Below are 21,767 nucleotides of genomic sequence, written 5' to 3'. Positions count from 1 at the left end.
CTCAGTGGACATAATAAATAAATACATAGAATGAAGTGGCATTATAAGTGATATATCCAGAATAAAAAAATAAAAAATTCCGCTGACTCGTTGCTCCAAAAACAGGGGTTGCTCATCTTACCCCATTGCACACTTTACCCCAGTCTCCCCTACATAGGCTACAGTTTAACTCATTGCCGTCTATCTCTTTGCTTGATTGGTCTAATAGTGTTTTGCAACAATCTTAAATTTCTTGAGACAGCTTTCCTTTTAACTATAAACGAATAACTTATAGTTATAAAGTGAAAGTGAAAATTCTTCCTCTGAATACATAGATTTTTTTTGCTTTATCGAACCTACGTTTCTTAAAAAGATTATTATTATAGTTTCAAAACATCATTGTAACTTTCCCATAAAAACATCTTTATCAGACTGTTTGATTTGGTGGCCGTGTTTAATTTCCTTTCATCTACCTAACCTTCAAATCTGCACCGCATGCACGTCTTAAAGTTCTGTTGGTTTTGTTCCCGTACATTATTTGTAACTTCATCATTGCTGTTGTTTTACGACAAAGGAAAATAAATTAAAGTTATAGAAAGAAACTAGTTACATAAAAGTCAAGATTCACGAAACTGGTAAAATAAAAGGCAAACTCTGCACCCCATGAAGGATGCGCCCTAGGCGGCTGTTTAGTTCACCTATTGAACACGTCGGCCCCCAGCTGCTATTCTCACAACAGACGAAATAAAAGTGTTTCCATCCCTCTCTTCTAACATTTTCCGATTAAATTAAAATTTGTATTGGGAAACTTGCAGATCAGTATTGCCCATAGATGAAAGAAAAGATACCGTACGCGATATGGAAAACAAATGTGGTTCTCCAAAACAAGAGAATAAAAATACCACTTTAAATGTTCAAAAGGCAGTAAAGTCTCTCTATTTGTTTTCTCGTTTAAATGTTATTATGTTTTCTCTGTTATGATTGATTGATTGACCGCTTTTGTAAACCACATTCCTTTTTTTCTTGCCCCTTAAGCTTTTCTTTAAGTTATAGACATGTTCGATCTTTTACCCACTACCCAGAATTCAGCATCTGTCACATTCACTGAGCAGGGACCACTGCAAGTCTGCCTGCAATGCAAATTGAAATCTGGGACATGACCTGGGTAGGCTATGAAAAGATTGCTTGGACCACTGCAAGCTTGTGTCAAATATGTCCAATAATAATCCATTAAGGCCTGTAGAATAGAAACATTGACATTTATACCACGCTTTACAGTACGGTATGGTATCTTTTGAGTTACAACAAAGAAACATTACGGTAGCCTACTGTGTACTTGAATTGAAGAGTCTAGAAAACATACCGTAGTCATAGTGTTGCCAACACATTCGTGTTCATAGGCGTCGAAATAGGGTGGGCCGGGTGGGCGACGCCCACCCTTCTGAGAAACGAGGGTGGACAAAATATGTTTCGCCCACCCTGTTTTCATGACACTTATAAAGTGTTCATTACAATTATTTATGTTTTTGTTAAAGGCACGAGTCACACGCTTTTTAGGTTGCAATAGAAAATATAAAAGAAGTTTGTTTAGTTTAGCAGCGGTCATAAGATCGCAAGGCGCAAGAAAGCAAACATCAAACCTATTAAAGCTTAATTGCTGCAGCGACGCTAAACGCAGTCTTTGTGAGAAAGACTAACCATTGCGGATTTGAGAACATACCGTACACATTCAATAAAATCTGTTTGAAAACTCTCGCCCACCCAGAATTCTTCTCTTCTAAGAAAAAATCGACGCCTATGTTCGTGTTTATTCACCTTTTCGGATAAAATTATGTTCTATTAATACAATCAAGAAAACAAAGTAAAGTCTTATGGTATATACTGTAGAATAATAAACCAAAATTGCCATCCCATTAGCTCAGTGGTTATGCGCCTTACTCAAGATCAAGTGACTGGTTCGGCTCTCGGGGTGTGTGCTTGAGCTATGCGTTTCAGGACTGCTCTCCTTTCAGTTGCACCTAGTGAATGGCTGAATGCTATAGGGTATAATGGGGTAATTCCGGACATGGGGTAAGTCCGGACAGCCTGGGGTAATTCCTGTTCTAATCGTATTATCAGTTTATTTTATTTCAAAACAGAAGTATAAAGAATAAATGCACACGTAAATACAAAATAGCAAAGTAAGTAAACAACACAACGCAACCAAAATACATTAATGCGTTCATAAAGTGACTTCCCCAGTCCAAGGATAAAAAAACATTCAAACACAATCTTTTTCAGAGTGAGCAAAATGTTCCTTTTTTATATAGATATAATTTATAGCTTTCGAGCGCCAAATGTGGTGAAATACTGAAAAAATAAAGTTTCTGTGCTGTCCGAAACTACCTGTAATGGTAAGGCTACGGAGAAATTTCGTTTTTTGCATTAAAAGTGTGCATGTCCGGAATTACCCCACAGACGGGGTAATTTCGGACAGTTAGGCACTGGAAATGTAGGCCTCATCTTGTGGCCATCTTAAAATAATTTTAGAAAATTGCTGTAGCATACTATTAACATATGCGTGAATGTCTTAAATTTGCATTAGGGTCGATTTAAAAGCAACACGTGAGCAATGGTAATCCGAAAACGGAAATTCTGTCCGGAATTACCCCGTTATGCCCTAATTTCTTGGCCCGACAAAACTTTAACCACTATCAGAAACTTCACTCTGTCAATCTCAGTGACGCTCAGTCTTTTCGCAGTCTCCTTGTCATATGACACACAGCAGATCAGGGTTGATCTCTTAGCGGTTTAAACCTGGTTTTAACCGGTCAAAACTAGGTTTAAACTGCTCAAAACCGGTCCCACGAATTACCCATAAGTACCCATAAGCACCATAAGTACCCATAAGCCCCATAAGTCGCGTCGAATTACCCATAAGTACCCATAAGTCGCGTCAAATTACCCATAAGCCCCATAAGTCGCGTCGAATTACCCATAAGCCCCATAAGTTGCGTCGAATTACCCATAAGCCCCATAAGTCGCGTCGAATTACCCATAGGCACCATAAGTAGCATTGAATTACCTAGAAGTAACGTCGAATTACCCATAAGCCTGTATAGTGTAGAGTGTAGTCTATAGCCGTCTAGAAGCCTAGTAGTCGGCTGCATAGCCGAGTGGTGAGGAGCACGGGCTGGGCGTTCCAAAATATAGTTTGACACCGCTCAAGAGCAGGACACTTGAAGGCATGCCTAAAGGTGGAAACAAAGATTGGCTTCGTTGCCTTCTCGTCCGCTTATGTGTAATCTGCAGTTTGCTGCAGCAGATGGAGTGTTTTGTCCGATAAAACACCTTAACATTGGACAATTTTCCCTATGAACCAGGTGACTGCAGCATAGCAATCGTTCTCGCACTCAGCCAGAGACTTAATTCTTGCTTTGAACTTGATAATTAAAGAAAAAAAATAATAATGGCAAGGGTGGGAATCAAACCCGCGTCACCAAATTCAATAGCCTTTGCCTCAACCACTCAGCCACGTAAGCGCTCGTGAAATCTTCGCTTAATTTGTTTATATGGGTAATGTTTCGAGAACGTTCACAATATTATCAGTTTAGTTTGTTTTTATTTCTGACCATCACAACGAAAAAACAATACACGACAAACTTAGCACAGATTTATAAAAGGTAGAAGCGACAAAACGCGGACGTTATAACGTGCACGATACCAAAGCCTGCAGATTACATATAGGCTACGCTGACATGAGGCGTAAGTAATTCACGTTGCTTATGGGTAATTCGACGCGACTTATGGGGCATTTGGGTAATTCGACGCGACTTATGGAGCTTATGGGTAATTCGACGCGACTTATGGGGCTTATGGGTAATTCGACTCGCGTCGAATTACCCATAAGTCGCGTCGAATTACCCATAAGCAACGTGGAATTACTTACGCCTTCATGTCAGCGTATATGTAATCTGCAAGTCGCTGTTGCGACTTGCGATCGTGTCACTTAAACTGATTGTCCTGCTTTGGTATCATGCATGTTATAACGTCCGCGTTTTGTCGCTTCTACCTTTTATAGATCTGTGCTAAGTTTGTCGTGTATTGTTTTTTCGTTGTGATGGTCAGAAATAAAAACAAACTAAACTGATAATATTGTGAGCGTTCTCGAAACATTACCCATATAAACAAATTAAGCGAAAATTTCCCGAGTGCTTGCGTGGCTGAGTGGTTAAGGCAAAGGCTATTGAATTTGGTGACACGGGTTTGATTCCCACCCTTTTCATTATTCTTTTTTTTCTTTAATTATCAAGTTCAAAGCAAGAATTAAGCCTCTAGCTGAGTGCGAGAACGATTGCTATGCTGCAGTCACCTGGTTCATAGGGAAAATTGCCCAATGTTAAGGTGTTTTATCGGACAAAACACTCCATCTGCTGCAGCAAACTGCAGATTACACATAAGCGGACGGGAAGGCAACGAAGCCAATCTTCGTGTCCACCTTTAGGCATGCCTTCAAGTGTCCTGCTCTTGAGCGGTGTCGAACTATATTTTGGAACGCCCAGCCCGTGCTCCTCACCACTTGGCTATGCAGCGGACTACTATAGGCTTCTAGACGGCTATAGACTACACTCTACACTATACAGGCTTATGGGTAATTCGACGTTACTTCTATGTAATTCAATGTTACTTATGGTGCCTATGGGTAATTCGACGCGACTTATGGGGCTTATGGGTAATTCGACGCGACTTATGGGGCTTATGGGTAATTCGACGCGACTTATGGGGCTTATGGGTAATTCGACGCGACTTATGGGTAATTCGACGCGACTTATGGTGCTTATGGGTACTTATGGGTACTTATGGGGCTTATGGGTAATTCGTGGGACCCCTCAAAACTGGTCAAAACCCCGAAAAATATTTTTATGTAGTGAATGGTGGGCTACCTGGGCTATGTAGGAAATATAAAAGCAGTTGTGACCATTTTGATATGCAGGCCTCGAAATAGCTGACGGCCATGGCCGCCTGAACTTTCATTAATGGCCGCCAATACCAACCTGTCAGGCAAAATTTGATGGCAAATGTTTGTCATAAAAAAAAGTTGTTGGAATAAATTCTTGTACTTCAGTTGGCTGTGCAAATTGTTCATCGTTCTACCAAGCATTTTTTGGTTCATCAGAAACTTATTTTTAAAATTTGAATTTTCTCAATAATTAAAATACCCGTATTTTACGGACCTCCGTAAAATACTGGGCCTCCAAAGCCACATACGACATCACCATCCAAAAACAAATTCAATTTGAAGACAAAACCAATGCTCGGACACGAGCTGGAGCCGACGACGACGATTTTACGGACCATAAGGCACAATTTAAATCCTTTTTTTCCCTCATAAATTGATCATGCGCCTTATAAGCGGGTGCGCCTAATGTATGGATCAAGTAGTGCATTTTTGTTTAATGAGCTTTATACGGTAACCCATATATACTCCTTAAAATACGTTGCGTTCTATAGTCCGGTGCGCCTTATGTCTGAACAAAAAACTAATCAAAGCAATTTATTGACAGTGCGCCTTATAATCGGATGCGCTTTATGGTCCGTAAAATACGGTAACCAACTGATTGAAATATCAAAAATAAACAATAGAAATTGAATATTTTTTGTTCCAAATCCAGCATTTAGGTTATTGTTGATCACAACAAAATATAGTAGAACATCATTACTAAACATGGAGGGTAATATTTTTAATTCAATTCAATCAATTGAAAAGCAACTTGATTCATGCACTAAAGGGGTTTTGACCAGTAATAGGTGGTCAAAACTGCCCGGTTTAAACCAGGTTTTAACTGGTTTAAACCGATCAACCCTGCAGCAGATTATTGCATACTTTGTATTCTTTTCATGTTTGTGACGTATGAATAAACTGATTGATTGATTGGGCTCGCATCAGTGGTTCAAAGCCTTTACAAGTAGGCTACAGTATACAAAACTGCTAGGATTAAACTCTCAAAGAAGGTTTCCCAGTCCTAGGATGAAGATCAAATCGATAAAAAAATAAATGATGAAAGCCACATTGCTACTTATCAGCAAAGAAAGAGCCATAAAGCTGGTACACTTTTGGTGAAATACATTGAGCTTAAAACAGCCACTATTTTATTGTTAAAACTATTTTTTGCCTAATGGCTACTATACATATGATGTACAATCTCATGCCACATAGGCCTATCAAGAAACATGTATGTATATAATGTCGCCTCACTGAGCTTTTACAGCCAATGGCACGATACTGTTTTAATTAAACAACATATTTAATGTGCCTAGTCTTAGTGTAATGTATTATTTTTTTATATAAATCACAGAAAACTTAAGCTGAATTTGGTACAAATCACTTAAATTTTTTAAGGTTTTTTAAAGTTATCTGACATTGCGACAATATGGATGGGATATTAGAACCTTCTCTTTATACTGTGAAAGCTATTATTATTCTTGATAACAATGGTGAACGATTGCTGGCAAAATATTATGATGATACATATCCTACAGCTCGTGAGCAAAAGTTGTTTGAAAAAAATATGTTCAAGAAGACACACAAGTCGGATTCAGAAATTGCCCTTTTAGAAGGACTAACTGTTGTTTACAAAAGCAACGTTGATTTGTTTTTCTATGTGATAGGAAGTTCTCATGAAAATGAGCTCATGTTGATGTCTGTATTGACTTGTCTTTATGATTCGATCAGTTTGTTATTGCGGAAAAATGTTGAGAAACGCATGTTGTTACGACATATTGACAGTGTTTTTCTGATTGTTGATGAGATAGTCGATGGTGGTGTAATCATGCAAGTAGAGGGTGGAAACGTCCTTGATCAGATTGCTTTAAGAGGGGATGACATTCCTTTAACTGAACAAACTATATCACAAGTTTTTCGATCTGCTAAGGACCAGATCAAATGGTCTTTGCTGAAATAACTACAATACTTTGCGCATCTTGTTACACTCTTTGAAAGATGTAATTGCTTGTTGGTCTAGACTTCCAGATACACCGTAGGCTTCATTATTTCAGAATATCCTAATCTGATTGCTGCATAGTTTAATTAGTGGCAGTATATATATATATATATGCTTCTTACAAATGATGATTTTCTGTGCCTGTAATGAATAGTGTAATGTGCAATGGTGTACTAAGTTCATCATCATCATCATAATCCATCGTCGGTTTGTTCCCCACTAGTGGGGGTGGCCGATTGTTTCCGCGCAGCAATTGTTTTATCCCTTTTCTCCATTTCACCCTGTCGCTGTACTAAGTTGTCCCTGTACTAAGTCCACTGTACATTTCACCCTGTACTAAGTTATTTGGCCAAATTGCAACATTATCATATTTAATTGAGCATTATGTTTTATGTTATTGATAAGCTCGTACCGGTATTCTTGATCTAATATTTTTTTATTGTGCCAATGTAAATAAAAGAAAACGATTTGAAAGTAAAATGTTTAGTTTGTTAAGATTGCCTTTTTGATCTTTTCAAAGTACTAGTTAATGGAATTTAAGTGATTTACAGTAGGCCTAATAGTCTTATTGAGAATTGCACTGTGCTATTTTCTGGACCAATTGCTTCAAGATGCTTTTCATTAAACATAAAATTTTTGCTTAACTGCATTTGCCGCTGTAATTTATTTACGGTACTAATCCTGACTCTAATTCTATGTTTTTTTTTGAAACATTTCCAATTTTGTTTTAACATTTATGTATCACTGGATCATTATGCATTTTCTTCACAAACTCTTTATGATTTGTATTTTTGAAGTTCTACTGGATTTCTGAAATTTGTTTCAGCAGTGAGGTAAAGCAAACATTGTCTTTTGGACAAAGATTTTTCACTGATCACATTGCTATTTTATAAGGTGCTTTTTGTTGGTAAAACACATCACTAGGAGAAGGTTAAAGCTGCGTGGACTAAAGAAGTATTAAGGATTATGGAAACTGAGGAACTGGTGTTGTCGGATGTCCATGCAAGCAAACAAGTCGATGAGAGTTTGTGTTTGCAGTACAGTCGATTTAAGTTCAATTTTTCTGGGGTTAAAAGTAATAATAAAATTTCCTCTTTAAAGTCAAAGTCGGAGTTGTTATTTGACGAAGATGGTGATGTTGTGACACCAGATGGTTACCAGTCAGTTTCTGATTGTGACGTAGTGGGAATTTACCACAAAATGTCGACCAATTTGTCATCAGTAGGAATGCAAGTGTGGCGCGGAGCCCTCCTCATGTGCGACTGCATTTTGCACAAGAAAGAATGTTTTACAAACAAGCATGTTCTTGAACTGGGTTCTGGATCCGGTCTGACTGGAATTGTTGTAGGGCAGTATGCAGCCAGCTTGGTTTGCACAGATGCAGAAGACGACGTGCTGTGTTTATGTCAGAAAAACATAGATCACAATGCTAGATTCTTCAAGTCATCGCATATAGTATCCACTGTATTGTTAAACTGGTTCGATTTTGAAAGTGACTTTGTAAAGAAACTTGTTCATAAACCTGATGTGATACTAGCATGTGATTGTGTCTATGACAATGATCTTACTGATGCTTTACTTGAATGTATTTTCAACTTATTATCATTACATGACAACCAAGACGAACCTATAGCAATTTTATCAATGGAAAAACGATTAAATTTTACTGTGACAGATTTTGATGTAACATGCCATGAATATGACTATTTTAAACGTCGCTTGTTTGAAATGAAAAATTCTGGAAAAATTACATTTGAACAAATTAATGTTGAAAGCATGCCACAATATTTTGAGTATGATAAGGTCAAGCAATTAGAGTTGGTTGAAATAAAGTTGATGTAGATTGTATGTTATTGATATCTGCTTTGTTTAAAAGGTGTGTTATTGCTAACGTCTTAACACTCCAGTTATGTTTATGGATTCATTGTGCCAAGGTTAAGCGTTTAAGATAACATGAAAAGCACTGTCAAGTCGTAATGAGAATAATAACATTGGAATAGCTTGAGCGCATATGAAAGGTCCCTACAAAAAAAGATGGAACCTTCAATTGGAAGCGGTATTGTTCACTTGCATACTAAACTGTAGATACAGGCTTTGTTAAAAGTTAAGTGTAATTTTTGTTGCCAATTATTTACAAAATGGAGAATTTGGCAAAAACCAATTGGAAACAACAATAATTTTTTGCACATGTTGGTTAGGTTATACAACTGAACTAGAATTAAATTTTATCATGATTTTATATGTGAGACTGTGAGTCCTGTAACCACACCATTTAGTTACACTTCACATTTATATAAATGGTGCTTTGAAAGCTGTTGTTTGACTTTGGCACCGATCAAGAATATGATGCATGACTGGCGACTGTGTTTGGCAAGACGTTTTAATGGCATGCCAGACACCATGCATGAAGACAGGTTTTCATACTTTTTTAAACAATTGGTAGTAATCAAATTATTTATCATCAGGAGATTAGTTGACTTTATGATCATGGTTGTTGACTGGTTTGGCATGCCTTATTGCATGAGCATTAATTTTGAGATTTTATATTGTCACAACATTTTGTCTAGATAAGTCAAGCTCTCTATCTGCCATCAATGGAATCGTGCGAAGTAAGGTGAAATTAGTAGATAAAACAATCGTAATCACTGGAGCGAATCAAGGGATTGGATTTGAAACTGCTCTAGATTTGGCAGGGAGAGGTGCTAAGATTGTGATGGCTTGTCGTAACATTCAAAAGGCTGAAGAAGCAGCAAAAAAGGTTTATGTCTGATAATAAATACATTATCGGTAATTGAATAATGGTTAAACTTCAATTTCAAAACATTTTAGGCTACCTTACTGAAGAAAAGTGTGTGGTTATGTATAAACATTGTCTGTCTGATTAATTTGCTTTATTGTCTTTTATTGTTTAATGCTCTGTCTCTTGCCAAAGCTATCCCGTGCTGTAAAATCTTCCTTCCATAGCGTTTGCTGTAATCTCTTTGCGGCTTTCTGATCTATAATTGTAATGTTTTAATATTTTTGTTTATTTTTCTAGTGTTGTTTTGGGCCTTCTGGTCTTCCAATCAATTACAACATTTCTAGTTCAAAGCTTTTACTCTTATCATAACAAAAGAAACAGTATTGATCATTCGTTGCCCAATTTTATACTTTTTGCACGTATTATTTCAAAGATAAAAGAAATTCACAAAGAAGCTGATATTGTGGTGAGAGAGCTTGACCTTTCCTCACTTGAATCAGTGCGACATTGCGCGAAAGTTATCAATGACACGGAAGATCGACTTGATGTTCTTATCAATAACGCAGGTCAGTCAAAATGTTATTATTTTGAAGAATTCAACCTAGAAATTATATCAAAAGCGTTCTTGCAATATGATATTAAAATTGCGATGTGGCAATGACAATTTATTAATCATAGCCATTGTTTTCATTTTATTTTTGCGCCTAAAGCATGCATTTTTCTTCCATAGGATGTGAAAAGCATTAAGTAAGCATATAAAGCTTGGCACATCTGGTCTAAAACAGAGCTGTATGCTGCCTTGTTTCTTTTATTCAGTACATGTAATTGTAGGTTTGTTGTTACAAAACTCCGGTCTCGTTTGCACGATTTCACAGTCGGAGTGTGTTGTGTTTTGCAAAAGAATGCGGTGCTTTAGCAGTAAATGTTTATACTGACGTGATTTCGTTTCGTGATGTTAGCAATTAGCATATTCATCATAAAGCGGCATCATTGACTTCAATTTAATTTTGGAAATGCGGTTTTCGGATGATTTGTGTTGGATGCAACCGATTTGACAAAATGGAGGTTATTCAACGGTATTAGCAATGTCATTTATCGACATTCAAACTCACCCTGTCTGCAACTCACTTTACGGAATAAAGTAAAACTGAGATTGACTGAAATTATCTTTAATATTGTTTGGCTTGGCAGGCGTGATGTGCTGCCCCAAGTGGGCAACAAAGGAGGGTTATGAAATGCAACTTGGTGTCAACCACATTGGTCACTTTCTATTCACCAACTTACTGCTGGACCTTTTGAAAGTAAGCGCAGATTATTTTGCACTCTACAATGTACAAACGCAATTGGATAGTCGCATAATCAATTTGCCAATCTTTTTGTGCATTAAACTGATATATGCATAATGCGATTGTCAGATTATTCAATCATTTTATGCTTTAATACAGGGGTGTGCAAAACGTGACCTTAAACTTTTTGACCTGCGAAAAAGTCCGGATTTTAAATAAAGTGTGGCCCGCTAGACGATTTTCATTTATGTCTCAAATTTTGCAACGTTTAGTAAACATTATTTTTTGTTTGGCAACCCGACAAGTTCAATCAGTGTAAACCTAGTCTCGCTATGCGTGAGGTAGCTGCGTGGTCATGTATTGCGTGCACATTCGTCATAATATAATAATAAAGATTTTCATGGAACGCAAGTACCGGCACTTGACAGTGCAGTAGTATTGTTTCTTTCAAATATATAGCCTAGTTATGACAATGCTGATGGTATGTTATCGCATTTTTCCAACGTTGAGGCTGCTATGCCACACAGTTGTGGCTGCGACCTACCAAGCAGGTTATGTGTATTTGGCCCAGCAGTGCTGCAAGTTTGTACACCCCTGCTTCAAGATTTTGAAATCTTATGCGATAAAATGTTTTATTGTTTTAAGCGGTATGATTAACCGATTTCGTTTATAATATTGTAGCTTACAGTGGAGACAGGTGTTCAAATGTTCTTTTCATGATCTGTGAGTGTTAACTTAGAATTTTACGCACCGATATTCAATTTTTTTTACGGTTTATTGTCACCTTTTGATAAGCTTTTGAGGCCGAGGGTCTGATTACCAGCTCATGTTCTCAATGATTCTCAGTGATTAACCAAGAAGCTGCTAGAGAGCAGCCAGTCTTTCATCTTTGAACATCGTCCTCCAAGACACGCAGGTCTTCTAGTCCATTGACAAGAACTCAATGCCAATGTAGATATCGTTGTTTCTATTTTCTAGCGAAGTGCCCCTAGTAGAATCGTAATTGTCGCATCAGATGGCTACAAGCATGGGGTGATGGACTGGAACGACATGATGCATGACAAGTTATACAAACCATTCAAGGTTTACTTCGACAGCAAGCTTGCCAATGTCCACCACTGTATGGAGCTATCACGCCGCTTGCAAGGTTAGCCTGAGCACTGAAGATATTAATTTTATATATTTTGAGTAACGCGATTATTTTGTATGACCAGGAAATGTTCTTTCTGCGTTGTTTTAAATCTCAAGCATAAGTCTTGGAATTTACAGCATCCCGGATGTTGCACTGGTTCGGTGCGGGCCGGTCAGTTCAATTTAGTTAGTTTTGTTGTTGAAATACAAGCGCACAAACACTAACGAAGTTTAATTTACTCAGCAAGAACGGAAGCGAGAAACCAAGAAAACAACCGCCAAGCGGTTGCAAGTATACTAGAAGGATGCCGTGAGGTGTCGCAGTAGATTGGTAATTTTGATCTTGGTGCAGTTTGCATTAACAAGCCTCGGATGTAAACTTGTGACTTACATTTATTTGCAATTGAAATAAAGTGTATGATGCAACATTGATAAAACTGAGCCTTGCCCTTCATCATAATTATCTTTCTAGGGACAAACGTCACTTGTAACTGCCTCCACCCTGGCCTTGTAAAAACCAATCTCGGCCAGTACATGAGGGGAGACCACACCCCCTTTTTGCAACGTTGGCTGTTCCGTATTACGTGGCCATTGGCTCTGCTTACCTTCGTGACCCCAAAGAAAGGGGCACAGACGTCGATCCACTGCGCAATTGCTCCCGAACTAGAAGGAATCACTGGGAAATACTTTGGGTATGAAATCCACCTCGTGAAAACACGTCATGTTAGAAGTATCATATATCTACTATACCAGCCAGCTCTCAGACTTATTATGCCGCGATGCTTGGGCTTCAACGAGCCTTTCGCAGATTGTATAATGACAATATGTTACATTCTATTGTATATAATTATAATATATCGCCACCTCAAATGTTCTATGTTTGTTCTTTTTTGTTCGTCAAAAGTTAGTGTATGTTTCCATCAAATCAGCTTTTAATTGTGGAGTTAGTACTGGTACAGGTTTAAAAACTGTCTATAACAGTTTGAAAATGTTGCAAATGTGTATTGAGAGTAATTCCAAAGTCTTTCTAGTGGTCGTATTTTACATAAAGTCCAATGTTTGTGACCGCACTGTGTTGATCAATCTTGACCTATGGCCAGATGACGTTAATTTTCTATATTTTCTCCCGGTACGCAGGAAATGCACGGAAGAGCAACTTCTTCCTCATGCTCTGGTTAAGGAGGATGCTGAGAGGTTGTGGAAGATGTCGGAGGAATGGGTGAAAAAAGTAGATTCCTCATCCGTGGATCAACCGCGTGAAGAAGAGACGCTTGCATCCATACCAAAAGACCAAGAGACCGACGACACTCATCCTGAAGAGAAAGTCATCGTGGACAATCAAATACCTGGTGGAGTTGTTTCTGACAACGGGCATCATGACAACGGGCGTCATGACAACGGGCGTCATGACAGCGGGCATCATGACAACGAGCGTCATGACAACGGGCATCATGACTACGAGCATCATGACAACGAGCTTACAGCAAGCCAACCAGAGCCACCTCCTTGCGATGCTGATCAAGCCGAGCGTGGAATTGCGAAGAAGAAATTGTCAGGAAACGTCAGCGATGAAGCATGATGAGCAGCTCATATGAAAAGTGGCCAGTGTTACTCCCAAAGAGTATCCGTTCGTGTTCTATTTTTCTCCTAATGTCCGTGAAATGAATTGAGCTTAAGTCGTTATCTGCTTTGAAAACAATTCGATTTTTATTTTGCACGAAACTGAAAATTGATTTGACTCTCCGGAATGTTTTCTTTTTCACTTGATATCGTTAGTGATTTGTCTGCTATTGTCACATACAGCTCCTCAGAGCTTGACATTTATTCCCCATGTATACCGAAACATTGGTATGGCTTATTTACTGACTACACAATGCATTAACTAGTGCGTATGTTATTACACCTGTATATGATGCTAGTTTCATATTTTGGCGTATAGGCCTACACGTGAAAATGTAATTTTATCAAAAGCCATATTTTTGTATTTAACGTTCTGTACCACCAATCAGTTCTTTAAGTATTTTCGAAGATATTGTTCTTTTGCACATTACGTATTCAAAGTTCCACTTATCTGTGTAAACTCTATTATTGCATCATTATTGCGATCTTTTGTAACCACACAACATAGTACAATCATCTGCACCTCTTTTGGGTACACAATATAATGTTGAGTTTTCTTATTGCCTCATGGGTAGAAGCAAGCGCTGTATTGTCGACACAAGGTGGCTTAGTCGGGTATCGAACCAGGGTAACATGATCGGATACTCATCTTTAGTTTGCATCAGTCATGGTTATTGAAATATTAACTCGTAAACATTGTGTCATCTTGTGTGGCTTGTTCCTGTGTGGCTTGTCTCATCATCCAAAGTCGGTTTGCTTTCCACTCGTGGAGGTGGCCGATTCTTTACTAGCAGCGATTGTCTTCTATCCAATTCGCTTAACTAATGAGTAACTTGTAATCCATTGCCTCAAGCTCTGTTGGGAGATAAATGCATGAGAAACTTGTAATAGCCGCTGTGAGGTTAAACTAGATGATGGTAGAGTTTTGATACAGAGTTCTTCTCGTTTTATTTTTAATTATTTTGATAAAGAAAGTTACAGCAAAGAAAGTAACACCACGCGATTCAATGTACGTATTTTTAAACATCATCATCATCATCATAATCCATCGTCGGTTTGTTCCCCACTAGTGGGGGTGGCCGATTGTTTCCGCGCAGCAATTGTTTTAATCCCTTTTCTCCATTTCACCCTGTCCCTTGCATCTTTCTCCTTCAGTCCAACTTCTTTAAATTCATCCTTCACTTGTTGTTTCCACGTTCTTCTTGGACGACCGCGTTTCCTCTTCCCATCCACCTTTAGATCTAGTGCCTTTCTAAGAAAACTTCCTTCCTCCCTCCTTATCACATGTCCATACCATCTTACTCCATTTGCCCTTGCCATTTGGTCTATGGTCTCTCTGATCTCTAGCATATCCAACAATTCTTCAGTCCTTTCAAACACGCACATAAAAACTAGAGAATTGTGATTCAAAAGTTATCTGGCATTTAAACAACTTATATTAAATGACTTTCGTCTTCTGGTGCCTCACCGACAGTTATTGCCTTAATAATGACGTCATGGAACATTCGTCCTCAACCTTTCGCTACAGCGCTAAGTGACGCATCTACGAGTTGTTGCTGTCAGATTATTTGTAACTAACCGTAAAAACTTCTTCTTTATTAGACATCATCCTTATTACGTTGAACGGTTTTTGCTTATAGTTGTAATACACAGCGCTTATGGTGAGGTCTACAAACAAAATACAAGACAGACAAAATTATAAAGATATGGGGAAGGCCTTCATCCTACAGTGGAACAACAATGGCTGACAATGATGATGATGGTGAGGTCTTGGTTATACCAAGAACATGACAACGATTTGTATCAGTGAAATTTATTTCAAAGTTTTCAATTTTGTTCCTTTCGTCAGATTTTAGCCCGTCCCAACAGAATTCATATTTTTTGTTAATATGTCGATTCGTTTGATTTGTCAACTATTTCATATCTCCGAGAAACTTTTGTTTTTGTTATCTCGTCATTTCCTCATTTGATTCAATCGGTTGTCACAGAATTTATGGTTCCAACCTAACTAACGCTTCCTATGTTTCATGTCGTGGTTATTGTAAAAGCAGAGGCACAGAAATCAATGTCAATGGAAATAAATCGAAGTGACAACTTAGACAAAGTCTACTGTGTTACGTCTTACCGCTGGTGTTTTGTAACAAAGTTAATAGTTTTGGGTCTATTTTACATTTGACAATGTGAGATGCATGCATGTGCTGATTGTGGCCATTAGTTGAGTGAGAAAAGTTTGTATCACCTGTGGTGTGAATAATGAAAGAACAATCTACATAGCGATACACAGACAGGAGACAACAGCGGTTGACTAAACAAGTAAACAGCCATCGAGTTATCAAATTGCGATATAAATGGTAAATTTTAAATTCTGACAGCTTTTAATTTGTTTGAAAGAATGGATTCAACTTTTTTTAAACATCATTTCTGCTTTTAAATGTGTTTAAAACTTGTAGGCCTATTGGTTAAAAAGGTTTTTTAAAGTGTGTTTTTGTCGTTATTTTTGTGGTAATTTTCTTAATTTTATCATTGGACGGTTGGTAAGTGCTTATAACTATTGCGAATACAATTGCTATGCTGCTCATATTTTGCCTGCTCTTACTATGGATTATAGTAGGCCCACAGGCAAGATAATATAAAACAAGTTTATGTTTTGTCCAGGTTTGTGTCTGATGATTGAATCTTTAGATGAAATAGGTGGAAAGGCAAGGAAGTAGTCTAATTTTCCAGCTGCAGGCAAGCCATAAGTGTTACCAAAGACACAACCGCATACTGTCGGGCGATGTCGAACCTACGTCCTTTCGAGAGCTCTACCACGTGATGGATTTCTCTCGTTGGACACCGGGGCCGAGGGTTTATCCTTTTACCACACCGGGTGCCCTGTGAGTTGCCGTCTCTGATTGTTGCCATTCGCTTCATAAATTTGAATTACCAGGACTCACCACGAGGAGGTTGGCAACATGAGTCCCACGTGATTAAACTAATGAAGACTGTATGTGGGTGTATCCATTGTCTACTTTTAATCCGGTGACGTCTCCGTTACCGGGGGTTGCCGGATCCAATTCGACGTGCCGCAATCTTCACACCCTGCCGCCACATCGATCTGTCCACAGCGTCCTCTCTTGTCAAGCCGACCTTGCTGCTTTCCTCCTCAACTTGTCTTTCACATGTTATTATGGGGTCATAGGTCCATCGTAGTTTTTTTCAGAAAATTCTGTCAGGCGTGAAATTAGACACTCTCACCTGAGAGAAGCGGCACCTAGTCGATTGCAAGTTGGAACTTTACATTTCCAGCCTTGCTAACTGGACCTACGTCAGTGGTTCAAAACTTTTGCAAGGTTGTATGATGATGATGCGACTCTTCGATTTAAACTGGCCAACTCCGGTTTCAGTGTTGCCAGATTTCTGAAGGAATTTAACTTTTTGTTTTTCACATTTTTAAAATCTAATTTCACTTAAGTTGAAATCGAAGTTCAAACACCGACTTTTCCAAAACATGGTTGGAGCAAACACTTATACTTTTTGTTAAAGGTTAAGATCGCATACAGAGAACAAGAAAAAATGTTTTGAAAAAAGATTGCAAACAAAATTTTATTGCTTATCGTTTTGTATCAAGCCGGAGTGGACGCCATAGATATGATGCACAAATGTTTTGACAGCAACACATCCGTAAAGTTATCTTGAAAACCTACATCATCAGCTGTTGTCATTCTTCAGTTGTGTAAAGGCTGAGTTTATTCTTTTGTGCTGAACTGTTAAAAGGAAAGAGAGTGCTTTAGTTTGTGTGATGACTAGAAGCGTTAGGCATTATAAGCTATCATAGCTTTTGGAGTACTTGTTTAGCACAACTCACGTTAAAAGCATTGAAAATTTGACAACTGTTAATCATGCTTTTTAGATAATATTTTAAAGAGATGCACGAAGCTACCTAACTGCTAGTTTATCTCTCCTACAGCTATGCCAAAACAAACTCATTTCTGAGAGGATATGAAATCTTTTGAACGGTTAAGCATATCGTAATTTTTCAGGTTTTGTGAAATAGTATCCCTAATCCTCTCTATTTAGATCTGTAAGGCAATGTCGTCCAACTCAGTAACTCAGCTGATGACCTTCCCACTTTGCAAACCCTACACGTTGGTTCCACTCTCGGCGTGTGTGCTTGAGCAATGCACATAAAGGACAATTCTCCATTCAGCGGTAGCCTACTTAGGCCTAGTGACCTACTTTATAGACAAGAACAAGCCAAAAATTTTACACCGTAAATTTCACTACAACGAACTGATGTTTTCAGCTCACCATCCTCTTCTCTGTTAAGTTACACAAACTGCAAGTTTTCTTTTTATTTGCGCCGCTTGCAGCAAGACGCTATTTCAAACGCTGCTCTTCACTGAGATGGTTCTGGGCAGGGCCGGATTTAGCTGATGGGGGGCCCGGGGCACTTTTAGATCGGGTAGGCCCGGTGCAAAAAAATTTTTCGCGCCTACGGCGCGTAAAAACCATCTCTACGTCTACAGTAGCATCAGTCCAGTACTGCACAGCATTTTGCACAAACTTTAAAGGTCAAAAGGAATAAAATAACACAAAATCACATTTTTTTCCACATAGGGGGGCCCTTCAAAAGTCGGGGGGCCCGGGGCAACTGCCCCCTCTGCCCCCCCCTAAATCCGGGCCTGGTTCTGGGTCTTTGTTAAAGCATTGTAGCTTACAAAAGTCTGCAAACATGTTTTTTTTCTTTAGGTTACAGTGCCTGCGTCACTTTACAGCTGCTAATTGAAAACCATTTTGGATGGCTGGATGAGCAGCCTAATTCTTCTCTAAAACAGATTGAAAGCACGGTTTCTTAAACGCTTTCGAACTTTAAAAATGGCTTCCACCGATCAGCTCGATGAAGCCATCAACGAATTGGATGAAATGTTCCACGATCTAAAAACGCTACAGCGAAGACATTCAGAGAGGAGTGTGCATGGCAATAATGACGTCAGCGTGACGCCATCAAAAGTATCCTCGGCAGCAAGAGCAAGAGAAACATCGACATCGCGTTCTAGTTTTCAAAGTTCGCCTGACAACAACAACAAACGACGCATTGACGTCAGACGTCATGACCTCAATAGCGCTGACGTCATCAAAAAAGCAAAGACGACTCCTGTGAAGGAAGTTAAGTTTCAGGTATCATTGTGATAGCCTATCATAAATAGTTTTACAAACTAGGTCAGTTAATTGCAATTTTAAATGGTTTTCGAACTTACTACAATTGTTGAATTTTTCTACTGTACAAAGACCAACGTTTCTCCTTTTAATACTCAGACTGCAAAATCCTTCATTTTTACATTGATTCAACGTCTGCAGATGTTGAATCAATGTAAAAAGACGGATTTTGCTGTCTGGGTACGGTATGCATCTTCAGAGAAAGCAAAAATAAACGCAAAAAATTTATATCTATTTGATGCCCATTTATTATGGAAAAGTAAGCTGGCAAATAAAGTGTTTGTTTTACGTATTTTCAACGTAAGCCTACTCAAGCATGGAATGAACCAAATGTAGAAAAAGGTTTTACGTCGACCAATAGCCTAGGTAGCAAAGAATGGCAAAATGTTTTTGAATTGCATCTGTTCAAGCCATTATGAAACAACAAAATTGTGCTTGTGAAGAAAGGAGCCTTTTCCTGGCTGTTAGCATAAGACTGAGTACTCCCTAGAACAGCAAACAATTGCGATTCGTTAACCATAACGGTGTAGCTTTTACGCCAGCCAAATAGACAATACATTCTTCTTCATATTTTGATTTTAAAATATTCAGTTGTCAAAATCCTATCGTGGCCGCTATGAAAGCAACTCGTACAACCCAGCAAGAAGAATCTTCTCAGATCCCACACTGGAGGTAGGCCACGTGAAACGTTTTGTCGCTTCTATCTCGTTTTGTCGCTTCTTACTTTTTCTAGACGTCTGCTATGTTTGGCATATATTTGTTCTTTGTTTTGATGGTCATAAATAAAATCATACTGAACTGAAGTTGTTACCGTAGTGGAAGCAACTTGAAATCTGTCAACCAAAGCTGTGTGCATAGTCCATGCATTGCATAGCCTGGCCTATACTTGATGGCTGAAGATATTGTAATGAGCATATTGACTAATATTTATAACACTAATATTTATGTCCTGACTTTTAATCGTCTTAATGAGTATCTTGCCCAGACCACATACTTTCGTTGGACGTGTTTACTTTATATTGTAGTTTTGTCTCACAATGTTTGTATATGTTTGCTGGCCTTTTTAACCACCCCGACGTTTTGCATGTCGCTTATCCGCGACTGCCAAGCCTATAGCGCATGGAAAAGTGGCGTAAAAATATTGAGCTTCGTCAACTGTAGAATAAGGTTTGCGATTAATCTCTACATACTTGCAATAGCTTACACCGCACGTACGCTAACTAGTAATTACCACCATTTATAATAAAGATTGTGTGTTTCACTTGTTGGCAGATGCTTGTTGGCAAATATATATTTATTTTCTGTTTTATCATTCGCTGTGCTTAACTCCAGCAACCGTGACCAAGTGTCAGAGATAGTTTGTTTCACACATCTAACAATTTTCATACTTTGTAGCCAATCCACGGCACCTTATCCAGGCAGTTCGCTACGGTTGGATTTCGGCCTTCAATTTCAGGCTCAAATAGAAAGTAAGTGACTGATGAAAATAACATTGTAAGAATAAATTCAGATAATTACATGCCAAATAATCTCATAACTATTTTTTACCTTATAACACTTCTGCGTGCATGCGCAATTGGGACCTGTCCACCGATTGATGGTAAAGAGTTGCGCAAGGCCGAGTGTAAGACGATTGAAAGGGCATCGGTTCGACACCGGTCAAGAGCACGCGGCTGTGTCTTCACAAGACGCAATACGACATGCCAAAGTGATTGCAGTTTACTCAATATTGTAGTGAGCGAGGGCGCTGTTTCGACAAAGTGCTTAATGGAAAGCTAATAATAGCAGCAGCTACCTCGATTGGATAGCCTAACGCTTTGTTGCTTCCAATATTTCTCGTGATATTCTGGTTGATTATTGTTCTTTTCTGATAAAGGCACCATATAGCGTCTAAAATGTTCGAATTTGTTCTGTGGCTGTTTTTTTATAGTTTAAAATATGTTTATCATTTCTATTACTTAATCGAAAATTGATTTTCTCCTAAAGTTATACAATATCCGAAGGGTGTGAAAGTTGCAAATGCTTTATTTTGTTTTTGGTAATGAATCCTGAAAACTATCAAGACACATTGGCGAAACGTTTGCAATGATTTCTTTCTATTGTAGGCGGATCACCAGCGACTTAGATTTTCCTTTTTCTTCAAATTTGCAACGTTATCCATCGTCATTGCAATCCCACACAAGCATCCACTATCCAAATTTTCCCACCTTGTCCCCACCAGAGTCCATATATGATGACGTACCAGAAGAGCTGAATGATGTAGGTGATGATGTCATAAATAATGTTTGACTCTAGCTACAGAGAGAGAGACTACAAAATACAGTTTGGAGGAAAAATCTGTTTTTGAAGATAGAAAACTTCGGAATTGTTTTCTTGTTTTAGACAAAATTGTTAAAAGTTTTATAATCTTCCAAAAAATCTCCAACCTATCAAAAATAATATCTTGTCAAAATTACTCTAAAATACTATATGATTTTTACTGTTTTAATATTACTTTTGTTTTCCATATCAATCAATGTATCTTACGGATAGGCTATCCTAAAAACGCTCCAAGGACCCATAAAAAGTCCACAAACTCCAAATTAAGAACCACTGCTCTAATATTTTTCCATCAGGTTCTAGCTGCGTTTGATGACGTCATCCCTGATTATGACACGATTTCGGATTATGACGAGATACCTGACACTCCACCAGAAGATAATGACGTTGACAAAAATAGCAATGCTGCTGCAAAAGATGACGCAAGATCACGTTATGGTACTAGATCTAGCCTAGACTCACGATCACGGTATGGCACAAGATCTAGCCTAGACGTAACATCAAGCTTTGACG

At 38.4% G+C, this 21,767-nt stretch overlaps 3 protein-coding genes across 3 annotated transcripts; all 3 read left to right on the top strand.

Annotated features, from left to right (window-relative positions):
• Positions 1-6,318: 6,318 nt before the first annotated feature.
• Positions 6,319-7,138, top strand: LOC145786073 (coatomer subunit zeta-1-like). Its single transcript, XM_082597716.1, has one exon. The coding sequence runs from the start codon at positions 6,390-6,392 to the stop codon at positions 6,918-6,920; it is 531 nt and encodes a 176-aa protein (XP_082453842.1). The 5' UTR covers positions 6,319-6,389; the 3' UTR covers positions 6,921-7,138.
• Positions 7,139-7,289: 151 nt separating this feature from the next.
• LOC145786072 (methyltransferase-like protein 22) lies at positions 7,290-8,893 on the top strand. The gene has a single exon (XM_082597714.1). The coding sequence runs from the start codon at positions 7,926-7,928 to the stop codon at positions 8,799-8,801; it is 876 nt and encodes a 291-aa protein (XP_082453840.1). The 5' UTR covers positions 7,290-7,925; the 3' UTR covers positions 8,802-8,893.
• A 4-nt stretch (positions 8,894-8,897) lies between these two features.
• On the top strand, positions 8,898-16,308 carry LOC145786071 (retinol dehydrogenase 14-like). Its single transcript, XM_082597713.1, has 7 exons — positions 8,898-9,015; positions 9,527-9,717; positions 10,133-10,265; positions 10,891-11,000; positions 11,964-12,132; positions 12,589-12,808; positions 13,254-16,308. Exons 1-7 carry the CDS (start codon positions 8,994-8,996, stop codon positions 13,693-13,695), a joined length of 1,287 nt encoding a protein of 428 aa, XP_082453839.1. The 5' UTR covers positions 8,898-8,993; the 3' UTR covers positions 13,696-16,308.
• The last annotated feature ends 5,459 nt before the right edge of the window (positions 16,309-21,767 follow it).

Source organism: Aplidium turbinatum, chromosome 17 (assembly GCF_918807975.1).
Source record: "Aplidium turbinatum chromosome 17, kaAplTurb1.1, whole genome shotgun sequence".
Lineage (NCBI taxonomy): Eukaryota > Metazoa > Chordata > Ascidiacea > Aplousobranchia > Polyclinidae > Aplidium > Aplidium turbinatum.
This window is presented reverse-complemented; position numbering and strand designations above follow the sequence as displayed.

Bases quoted from the DNA above. Each gene is read 5' to 3' on its own strand.
- LOC145786072 (XM_082597714.1), top strand. From the start codon at position 7,926: ATGGAAACTGAGGAACTGGTGTTGTCGGATGTCCATGCAAGCAAACAA.
- LOC145786073 (XM_082597716.1), top strand. From the start codon at position 6,390: ATGGATGGGATATTAGAACCTTCTCTTTATACTGTGAAAGCTATTATT.
- LOC145786071 (XM_082597713.1), top strand. From the start codon at position 8,994: ATGGAACCTTCAATTGGAAGCG. The intron at 9,718-10,132 runs GTTTATGTCTGA...ATTATTTCAAAG, and splicing joins CTGAAGAAGCAGCAAAAAAG to ATAAAAGAAATTCACAAAGA. The intron at 12,133-12,588 runs GTTAGCCTGAGC...TTATCTTTCTAG, and splicing joins GCTATCACGCCGCTTGCAAG to GGACAAACGTCACTTGTAAC.